Here is a 12083-nt window from a genome sequence, read left to right on the forward strand (position 1 = left end):
TTACCAATGTCAAGTATTCTGTCCCCGGGCCTGTTCCACCTCCAGCCTTCCAGCTGCTGGTGCTCAGTGTACTGAAGGCGACGATCATGAAACACTACTCGGAAGATGCTCTGCAAAAAGAAACAAGAGAAGTGAATGAAGGCACACGGTACAAGTAAAAGGAGACTAGGTACACAATCTCAGAAACATCCAAGAACATTAAAGTACCAGCTGAAGTAGATCACTATATACATCCACTATTGTAGACTGGCTGCTTTACAAATCTTTCCTGGTTATCTCTATTTATAACATTAGAACCAACAAAAATAAAACCATAACAACAATCCTCCGAAAAATAATGGTCTGCATTCAACAAAGAATAGGACACAAAAATAAATATTCCCCATTGCAAATAGGTTTCCACATATATGGGACACATTATTTGGAGATCATAATGTACAAGGTAACCAGGCAATATGGCTTATTTGAGAACAACAGCACATGGTGGTCACTGTGCTAGCCATATAAAATATAATAGATGTTAATTTGCTATGATTCTGTGCAAATTTTGCACATAAATGTAAAAAACCCTGAAGATTAAACACCTTTATGGACTGCTCATATGAGGGGATATTTTCTCTAGTCTACCACCTAGCACAGAACATTACGCATTGATCAAAAGGGAGGAAGTGATGGTGTGGGATAGACCCCATTTGCAGCTGGATGTGTTTGAGACTAGCACCGAGTGCTTGGCAGCTATAATGCCCAACATTTAAAACTTCATTCACCCTCATAGCATGTCTGGCATTGCAATGGGTGGGCTCTGTTGTAATGGTTTGTTTGATCAGGTTTGAGACCTGCCCATTCCATACCTTCTGCTGGTCACAATCTTCCATGGTGCTTTTCCACTGACCCCCATGCTGTGAGTCCTGTGAGCATACCTGTCCACCCGCCTACCGCTTCTGCACAGTGCAGCTTGCTGCTACCCCAGCATCTCTTAAGAGCTGAGCTGTTTGGCAAAACCGGCACCTGCGACATACAGCCAGGGAGCCTTCGCAGAGATCCTGCACTGATCAAACTGAAGTGCCTCATTACTGCAGCTTTGGATCCCTCTGTGTTGCTGGTCTACCTGTAGAGCGCCTTCTTTAACTTTGCTTACAGTTTCCAGGCTGCTTTTGTGTAACCATTCCCATTTTTTTGACCCCTTCCATCATATGGAAAGACTTAATTGCTTCCCTTAGGTACCTGTCCTGAGTTACCCAGAAGCCTCCTATGAACCAGAAATTGCACTCCAGGTTATACCGACAAAATCAACTTTTGTTTTGACTGCATGTTCCACATAGTGTATAGTACAGATAACGCAGTCTTTTCTTCATCGCTCTGCTGCACAGCTTTCTACTTCCTGCAATCTCATTCATGCTGTGCTCTTTCATGCCATCACACACTGTTTTCATATATCCACCATTCTGCTTCAGTAATGGGGGAATGATAACTTCCACATTCTTATCAGGATGCTCAACAAAACACTATACATTGCAGTTCCCCAAAGTAAAAAAAAAAAAACCAAGGGCACACAAGAAAATCCACACTCCGCAGCTCACTCTTCATTCTTTTCTGACAATTTAACACTGTATGACATAGCTAACGTGCTCCCATCGGTTGCCTCGGTTTCTTATCCCACATTGGCTCAAGCCCCTCAACTTGGCATCTTCAAAACAAAGTCCTTCAACTACAGAGCAATAACTGAGAAGATACTAACGCATTGGAATACTCTTCTTTAAGCAGCATATGCAGGGGATTGAATCCAGACTACATATATATCTGCAGACACATATCTCTCATACAAGCAGGGATTATGCATTTGGGATACAGGGTCATTGGATTGGAAAAGTATAGACACATCTCCGATAACCTTCTGTCAAAGCTCTGTGATGCAATAATCCATAGAAAGGAGGGCCATTTCAGCTAAATCATCTTCATAACAGAAATCAACTAATCAATATAAATATATGTGGTCTAATGGACATTATCCCTACTACAGGCCTATAGATGCCCTTAATAAAATCTATGCGGAAATTGAAATTCTGGAATTGCACCCTAATGACAATATTTTATGTGATTGTGCACATAGGGCCGGGAGACCAAATGGCCCAGCAGAGAACCAGCCGGGTAATGTGATCTGCATACTACAATATTTGTCACAAAAGGTTTTGTCTTGTGGGGTATTAAGCTGCAGATTATCTGAGCTATTTCATGGCATATGCGTCAGCAGCAGTTTTTTTAGGTGCACTTTACCATGTTAAGCTACATATACCCAATAACCCACGTGCTGCTTCACTCGCCACACTTCGGGCAAGGTAGATGGTAAGGTACGGAAAAGATTTAAATGTTGACTACGATGTGTGCAAGCCTTTGGCAACACTACCCATCATTCGGATACCACGAAAAACGGTAGCGCCAATGCATCTTTTCTTAAGTGGAAAAACCAATTATTTCCCGCCTCTGCATTATTTTTCTTCTAAGCCAGGGCTGAGCAATTGCAGCCCTCCAGATGTTGAGGAACTACACATCCCAGCATGCCTTGCATCAGTTTCAGCATGGCCACATAGCAAAACTAATGCAAAGCATCCTGGGATGTGTAGTTCCTCAACATCTGGAGGGCCGCAATTGCCCAGCCCTGTTCTAAGCGCTTGGCATAGAAACTACAATGGCATTTGGTTCTGTTCTTCTTTAAGCAATTAGGCATTTGTGTGTAGTTTTTAAAAATAACAACAAAATTTACCTTAACTAATTTGCCATTAAGTTCTGGCAACTCCCCAAGTTTTCTGTTGTCCAGCATCCTAATTTCATAGGACTGACCTGTAAAAAAAATAAAAATAAATCAGAAATAGTTTTGACTATTCATATTAACAATGCCAAATCTTATTGGACCTTCAGATTCTGTGAAATCATCCAATAATGTGTAACTAGGACAGTTCAGCATAGAACACAAAAGTTTGACTTGTTTTGCATATTTAAATGAGTTAAGGGACATGAGAGAAAGGCGTCAAGGATTTCAGAACACACTGACCAATCACACAAGGGGTTGCAATATATATATACACACACACACAAACACACACACACACACAGTTCTTTTAGAGCTTTGTTAGAGGCATGCTGCAACACAGGCCTCTAATTTTTAAGGTTCCTACAAACCAGTCTGAAAGCTGTATATATGAGTATATACAGAGATGGACAAATGTGTTGGTACCCTTAACACTCATTAAAACAATGCTGTATTACTCAACAAAAGGGATTAGAAGTTAGTTATTATTATTATTATTATCAGTTTCTTATATAGCGCAGCATATTCCGTTGCGCTTTACAATGGCAGACAGTGATACAACAAAACAGGGTATTTACAGACAGTCAAAATGTAGGAGGGCCCTGCTCGCAAGCTTACAATCTATAGTTTCATGTATACCTGCAGCATTTGGTATGCCAGACAAGCATCAAAACTATGAAAAAGATAATAGCTCACTCGTAACCTGCCCATCAAAATGACTAAACATAATTGAAATTGTGAATGCTGGCAGCTGTGCGCGCTGACATTAAATTGAATTATGTCATGCGCCATCTAGTGACCGCTGGCAGGCTAAACACTTGAATTCCCCCCAGCATTAGCCTTTGATTATATAGTATTTCCTACAAATATTCTAAAATGGCCTGAACAGATTTGTTTGTACCTTTAAGAAAAGCTAACAATTGCCAGTAATTAGCATAACGTCTTCAATCTGGTCATGCAGCCTATTTAAATAGAGAAACGTAACTGTATTGTTATCATTGGGGTTGATTCAATACAGTGCGCAGTGAATAGCACTGAGTTGGCTTCCGCAACCAGTCTACTCAGTGTGTCGATAACAGACTAGTGGTCTTCTGCTTGCACCCATCCTGGGGTGCAAGCAGAACTCCAACCAAAGTAGGGCAGCGATTCAGTTTTAAACCCTAGAAACAGTCATGCCGTGGGGAACTTAAGTCGGAAAATGCCGGTACTGGTGACTAACACCCATGAGTATCAGCTTTGTTTAAACGAGCAGCGCAATGATTAAAATAGCTCTGAACTTCCACCTGCCGCTACTTACTGTGCACCGTATTGAATTGACCCCATTGTGTGCACTGCACATGGAACAGAGAAAGCAAAGGAGAGAGAGAGTTGTCCGAGGAGTTCAGAAAGAAAATTATAGACAGGTTGCAAGACCTTCTCTATGCAGCTTGATGTTCCTGTGACTATAGTTGCAAATATAATGAAGAAGTTTAAAGTCCATGGGGCCATAGGTAACCTTCCTGGACTTGGCCAAAAGAGAGAAATCAAACCCAGGTTAAATAGGATAGTGAATCTGTGCAGCACACAATGGATTCATGCCTATTAAAGTATACTGGAGTGAAACATACTGCCCAGTGTCAGAAAGCTGTCTCATTCACAGGAAGTGGGTCCTCCAGTAGGATAAATGACCCATAACACACAAGACATAGCTAAAAGCACCAAAGATTGGACAAGAACAAATCAGTCCTGATTTGAATCCCATGAGACATCTATGTAAATAGCTGAAACATGCAGCCTGGAGAAGGCACCCATCATATCAGAGACATCTGGAGTAGCTTACTCAGGAAGAGTGGGCCTGGCTACCTGTGTACAGGTACACAAGAGACAGTGGGGCATATGTATTAAGCCTGGTGAAGAGATAATCTGGAGATAAAGTGAAAGGAGATAACGCACCAGCCAATCAACTCTATATGAAATATGACAGTTGGGAGCTGATTGGCTGGTGCATTCTCCTTCCACTTTATCTCCAGATTATCTCTTCGCCAGGCTTAATACATCTGCCCCATTGAGTGGTACGGTGCAGTGATTGCCTCTGAAGGTTGTCCTACAAAATATTAGGTTAATAATCCCTTAATTTGTTTCCATCCCATTTTTATTTGTTTATTGAACATATTCTGTTACATGAAAAGACATTTGCAAAAAGCCTGGTTTCTATTAAATATGGAACAATGCCAATTACTTTTAACAGTTTCACATTTTTCAAAGAAACCTATAAATGACTTCTTCATAGAAGAGTACCGACAAGTCTGTCCACATCTGTATGTGCCTGGACTATAAAAACTCACTCATGGTGTAGTCTGGGTAAATGGTTTTAGATGCAGAGCGCACACACATGAATATCACACTTACTTGGCCTAGACCATGCACAGCTGAGCATGAAATTCCTGAAATAGCATTTCTCTGCATACAGCTGGATATGTGAACACTTCCAGATTTACAGGCTAATATTTTCAACATGAAGAAAGGAATTGCCTTCAATCACCATGGCGTTAGACAAATGCAGCAGTGCACAGTCCATATAAAAAAACATCAAGAAATTGTCCCCTAGGGTACAATCGTACCAGCAGTGATCCAACGTAAACAGAAATGGGGAAAGTGTGACCCATGGGACATTTCCTGACATACTGTAAATGGGTGAATGGCTAAGTTCTGCATGTTGAAAGGGAAGTAGTAATAATTCATATAGCATGGCATTTATGCTTACACAATAATGGATTACAGACCATACCAGGGGTCTATAGGAATGTGAAAGCTCCTCCATGAGCATTTCAAGAAGCTTTACCACAATAATAAACAGGAAGATAGAGGTGCATTGCTCTTCCCATATCACTAATGTTAGGAAAGCTTGTTATTAGATTCTCACAGGTTTTATTTCAATTAGATTCTAGTATTCCGCCACATCAACTCAGGCTACCATAATGGTTTACGTCTATCCCCTCAATACTCCCTTTGTGTGCATGTTATGAAACATGCTCCTCCAACCAGCAGTGCTTTTCAATTACACCTATCACTTTAGAGCAACACAGTAGAGTGGTCTACAGAGGTCTTTGGGTACTTATGTTAGTTGGGCGCCCACTAAGCTATTTGCTTAGTTTTACATGTCCTCTCGTGGGGCTCACCACACTATATAAAATCATCTTCATGCCAACATGGATAGTGGGGGGGGGATGAGCATACAGATGGAGCCCCTGCCATCCTTGGCCGAGGCTCGCCAGACCCTCCCCACTGGCGAGCGCTGGCGGCAGGGGCTTCACTGAACTGGGACGCGCACGTGCGTCCCAGTCTCTTGGAGGGGACGCTGCGTGTCCCTGCCCGTCTCCGCTTCAGGGAGATGGGCAGGGTTAGGGGAGCGCTCGGGGCGGTGGGGACCGGAGGCAGGCTCCATTGCCCAGGGGGCGCGCAAGCGTCTCATGCGCCCCCTGGCGAGGTTTGCGTGATGGCGGGCTTCATCTGCAAAGATGGCGGGGACCGGAGGCAGGCTCCGTTGCCCAGGGGGCGCGCAAGCGTCTCTTGTGCGCGCGCCCCCTGGCGAGGTTTGCGTGATGGCTGGCTTCATCTGCAAAGATGAAGCCAGCCACATCTGTACTTACTATAGTGGGCGCCCAACTAACATAAGTACCGGTCTTTGTACTACATGGTCAGAAAGCAATTAACTACAGTGGCTGCCTTCAGTTACAAAACAGAAATGTGGTAACCCCTTAAAATCCATCATAAACTGCATATAAATGTTCATCCTAGGTGCCCTAGCTAATCCCCTGAGATAGACAGACAGAGAGAGCAGGACACACTGCAGAGTGGGCCGCTGGGTGCCGTGCAACCCAGAGTTGCCACATAAATACATGACATCCATCATAAATGCAATGAGCTCCAGAGGAATTTATATTACATGCAGAATGTACAGACACCGCATTGACTGTTGCTTTGTACCATGACATGCAACAAATCCAATAGGACGATTCAATGGCAGTGTTAATTTAGTCAACGAAAATTTAGACTAAAACTAGTCGAAGGGTTTTTTTGTGACTAAAATGTAATAACGAAAATAGGAGTTGTTTTAATAACAAAAAAGTTGACTAAATATTCGTCCCTGTTATGACTAAAATTGACTAGACGAAAATGCTGAACAAACTGTCATCAGAATCATTCAGTCAGTTTCTGTAGCTATTTAATTTAACTTTAGCTAAATAGATGAATATTATATTATAATATGCATCCTTACAGCTTTATTTTCTTTTGCAGTAGACTAATACTGTACTAAGTTGTTCCAGGCAGGTTGTTTTTCTTTAAATTATTGAAATAAAAAAATGTTAATTAAAAAAAAAAAAAAATTGTATTCTTGAATTGATATTTGCAGAAAATAAATTACCTGCTGTGAAGGAAATAGCATTTTTGTTGCACTTGTTTGATATCTAGATTACTAAACACAGTGAAAGGTATCTTGAAGAAATTGACAAATGGCTATGAAGCTTGCATACACATCTGTGACTCCGCCATTGATGGGAGTAAGGTTTATCTGGTTGACATGGATATAGAAGAAACAAACAAATACAACAATGTGTAGATGGTTTCAATTGAAGAAATATAACACAAAGGGATAAGGGTACCAGGATGTTTACCCACACTCACACTGGAGGGAGGTTAGACCCGTGCGTAAGGGTTTCTTTGCATACCACAAGTACTCCATGTCAGCCATTACATTGGGTTCATCCCTCTCTCCAATTAGAAAGGTAGTTTTTTCCCCAGGATCATGCTCCTCTTCCTATATAGGTCAGCACCTCCCTTATAACCATTGTCTTTGAATATATTGGCCCAGATCCTAGGGAAAAAAACACAAACAGGGAGGGCTAAAAAATATGGGCTGCCATGAAGTACTGCGAAGAAAAGGAGTTATCGTAAGTATAATCCGCCGCTTTCTTCTTCCTACTTCATGGCAGCCATTACATTGGGATGTACCAAGGCAGTAGGGAGGGTACTACAATACCTCGAGCCAAGGCTTGCTGCAACACTTCACTTCCAAAGTGGGCCTCGGATCCACCCAGAGCATAATGTTTGGAGAAGGTGTGCAAAGATGACCAAGTAGCCACCTGGCAAATCTCTTCAGCTGAAACTTTTGCCTCTATTGCCCATGAAACCGCGATTGCCCTGGTTGAGTGTGCCTTTATACGGTCTGGAACCACACGTACTACCTTCATGTAGGTAAATGAAATTACTTCCTTGAGCCATCTTGAAATAGTCTGCTTCGACAGAGCAAATCCTTTCTTTGCTCCTTGGGGAATTATAAACAAATCTTCAGTCTGCCTAAAACTGCTAGACCTATCCAAATACATTTTGACGGCCCTGACCACATCCAGAGTATGTAAGTTTTCTTCCTTCTTGTTTGAAGGATTAGGGCAAAAGCAAGGTAAAATAATCTCTTAATTCACATGAAAAGATGATACTTTGGGCAGAAAGGATGACTTAGTTCTAAGAACCACTCTGTCCGGAAATATCTTCAGATACTGATCTCATTCACAAAGCCTGTAATTCACCCACTCTTTTGGCTGATGTAATTTCTATCAGGAAGATAACTTTCCATGTCAAAAACTTTAAGTTGGCTCTACCCAACGGCTCAACAGGTGCCAACATTAAACCATTTAAAACTAAATTAAGGTCCCATTGACCTAATCCTCGGTCAATTTTTTTAAAATAGCCTGGCATAATCTTTCCACCAGACTATGTTCTGCAATTTTTCTATCCAGTAATGCACTTAAAGCTGAAATATGCACTTTTAGCGTAGATACTACCAAGCCCTTGTTGAATACGTCACTAAAAAATAGTACATGTGATGTTTTTGCTTTAGGAAAATCAAACTTGCCCTTGGACCATTTTGCTAATATTTTCCATATTCTGTAATAAATAGACAATGAAACTTTCTTCCTAGCCTGAAGAAGAATTTCAATGACATCTGGGGACAGATTTTTATTCTTAAACTGGTGCCTCTCAATTACCAAACAGTCAAGCATAACTTCTATGGATCTCGTCAATTCACAGGACCTTGACTGAGAAGGTCGACAGATACCGGTAGGAACAACGGATCCTCCACCGCCATGTTTTTCATTATAGGAAACCAAGCCATCCTGGGCCAGTATGGAAATACCATTATGACTTAGCTCTTTTCTGTTTGGACTTTCAATAACAGTCTGTGTATCAGAGAGAATGGAGGAAAGACATACGCCAGGGAGAACCGCCATTTCTGCCATAAGGCACCTACTCCGCACGACCCCAGTGTCGGATACCTGGATAAAAAACCTGAGGGAGCCTCTTGTTGTTTGACAATTCCATCAGGTCTATTTCTGGTTGACCAAATTGGCGTATTATCAACTGAAATACTGACTCCTTCAGTTCCCATTCTCCTGGCACCACACTTACGCAACTTGGGAAATCTGCTACTTGATTGTCTTCTCCCGGTACATACAGAGCCGATATTGACTGAAGATTTTCCTCAGCCCAAGTCATGATACTTTGTATTTCCTCCATCAATACTAGACTTCGCATGCCTCCTTGTCGATTGATATATGAAACGGTTGTAGTGTTGTCTGAAAAGAGACTTAGGTGAGATCCTATATCATCTTTGTGGAAAAGTTTTACCGCTTGCCACACTGCCCTTAGCTCCCTGTGATTTGAAGAAAATTCTGCCTCTTGAGGAGACCACACCTCTTGATAAGTTTTGTCTAGACAGTGTACCTCCTAGCCTGCGGCGCTGGCATCTGTAGTGATCACCTAATATCTGGGACTCATCAAGGACTGCCTTCTCGATTTCAACTGATCACTCTTCCACCAGCCAACGGAATGTTTTACTGCTTCTGGAATTTTTATTTGTCGATCCAGGGAAATTTGCCTTCCAATGAAATCTAAAAAGAACCACTATAGTGGCCACATTCTCCATCTCGCCCAGGGGATAACATCCACTGTCGAGGCCATAATGCCTAACAGGCTCATTGCTGCCCTTATTGAAACCTGGGCGCTTTCGTGGACTAAGAATCAATTGTTGAATTCCTTAGCATCTTTTTTCGGACAGCAATATCTGAAAGGATACTGTGTTTATAACTATCCCTAAGAACAGTGAAGGTCCTGTGTAGGAATAAGTTGACAAGCCACCCGTGCTCTTGCCGGAATTGAATGGTATAATCTCTTGCTGCAATAACCTCGCTTTCTGAATGGGCTGAAATTAAGAGGTCCTCCAAATTTAGTGTTCTTACATTCTTAAATTTTCTATCAACACCACAAGGACCTTCGTTAAGACTCGTGGGGAAGAGGTGAAGCCGAATGGCAGACAAGTGAATTTGTAGTGCTCTTCTCCTATGCAGAAACTTAGGTACTTTGTCATTCAGTGCACTGGGAATATGGAAGTAAACATCTTTCAAAATCGATTGATACTAAATAGTAATTCCTTCTGAGACCCATCAGGATAGACTTCGTAGTATCGATGTGAAACTTTCTTTTTTCTTATCCAGTCGTTCAGACCTCTTAAATCTAGTATGGTTTGAAACCTCCAGAAACTTTGCTTACGATAAACAGATGGGAGTAAAAACCTAAACCCTTTTCTGTATTTGAGACTACCTCGACTGCCCCCCAGTCGATTAGTCATCTTAAACTCAAAAGTAGAGCTTCTCTCCCTGTTACTAAAGGAGGAAGCTTGGAACTTAAAAATCTTGCCATACATGGCCTTGAAAGAACTCCAGCTGATACCCCTTGATAACAACTTCCAGTACCCATTTGTCTCAAATGGTTTGTTCCCAAACGTGTGCAAATTTTAAGTCTTCCCGCCACCAGGACCTGCACCATCACCGTTTTTGAGCAGCTCCGGAATTTTCACCTCTCCGCCTAACGTCTAAGGGGATAGTCGTTCACGTAGTAACCTCAGACACAGCTGCGTCAATCTTAGGGATACTACACCACTTTAAAAATACCTCATCGATGGGATACATTTTATAGACTTAACGACCCCACTCTTATCTACATTAAGCCGTTCTTTAGACAGTATATCCTTGACCACTTTGTGTACGGGAAAACATCTCCCTCTTTTTTCTCTCCTCAAACAAGGCATCAAACTCGGATTTCACCAGCTGTTGATATTTATAGTTTTTTTTTTTTTTTAAATTCAGTAATTTTTATTGATTTTGTGCAGAAACATACAACAGACACAATAGTCAAATAATAGTAGCAGCTGTGGGTACATTAAGGGCTGCATATTATTTGGCATAAAATGTAACAAAGAGTATTTATGCAGTAGGTAAGGTACATATAACAGTTGCAGAGCACATAATTTACCGCTGTAGTAGCCGCTATACCCGAGGCGCCATTCGGGTACAGCACACAGGAGGCAATACGTAATGTATGCATTACATATAAGTCTTAGACGAGAGTAAATAGTACCCACCCCTGTATATTGAAACTGAAAAAATAAACATTGAAGTGTATTGCAGCATCAAAACAAATCAAATATGTATACCCAGCTACTGAAAATAAAAACACACAATAAACTAAACTCAAAACAAACCTACCACATAACCCCCAAACCTGTACAACCCACCCCCAATTTAGGCGTACTTGGATCCCAAAACATAAACCTACCCCATTAACTACTACGGACTATAGGAAGGAAGTAAATTAGTGGCCCTTAGCTAAATCCAGATCAAGAATACAGTAGCAGTAGGATGTGGATAATTATATTGTTAGCCAAACTATGGAGCATAACCAGCTTGCTGGAACATAAATAACAAAAAATAAACTACCTGTACAGACAGAGGAGACGGTGTTTCTATAGCCTTGAAAAAGATAGCTGTGCCGACTGGAGCGACTGTGGTAGGCCATATATCCTGACCTAAGGTGTGGGGGTGTCCTTTCACATGTGGTGAATTCCCATGATATGCAAAGAAACCCTAAAGCCCCGTACACACGGGGGAGATATATTGCTCACCCATATATTGCTGAGCAATATATGGCTGAGCAATATATTGCTCAGTTTCTCCTTTTCATCAGCGACCAGAGATTACTACAAGTGTAAAAACAGGAGTGCGCAACCGGCGATATATCGCCGGTGCACACTCCCATCGTGGGCAATATGGTCGCTTAGCGGCCATATTTCCAGCGATATTATACAAAATCGCCCCGTGTGTATGCATCTTTACGCACGGGTCTAAACTGACTCCAGTGTGAGTGCGGGTAAACATCCAGGTACCCTTATCCCTTTGCGTTA

At 41.8% G+C, this 12083-nt stretch overlaps 1 protein-coding gene across 1 annotated transcript in view; it reads right to left on the reverse strand.

Annotated features, from left to right (window-relative positions):
• Window positions 1-12083, reverse strand: part of TFCP2 (transcription factor CP2) — a 71865-nt gene that overhangs the window by 30708 nt on the left and 29074 nt on the right. The window contains exons 3-4 of the mRNA XM_083169442.1: window positions 2762-2838; window positions 5-110 (exon numbers count right to left, since the gene is read on the reverse strand). Of these exons, the coding sequence (XP_083025568.1) occupies window positions 5-110; window positions 2762-2838 (183 nt within the window). The remainder of the gene's footprint in view (window positions 1-4; window positions 111-2761; window positions 2839-12083) is intronic.

The sequence above is a fragment of the Crinia signifera genome, chromosome 2 (genome assembly GCF_055691185.1).
Source record: "Crinia signifera chromosome 2, ASM5569118v1, whole genome shotgun sequence".
Taxonomy (NCBI): domain Eukaryota; kingdom Metazoa; phylum Chordata; class Amphibia; order Anura; family Myobatrachidae; genus Crinia; species Crinia signifera.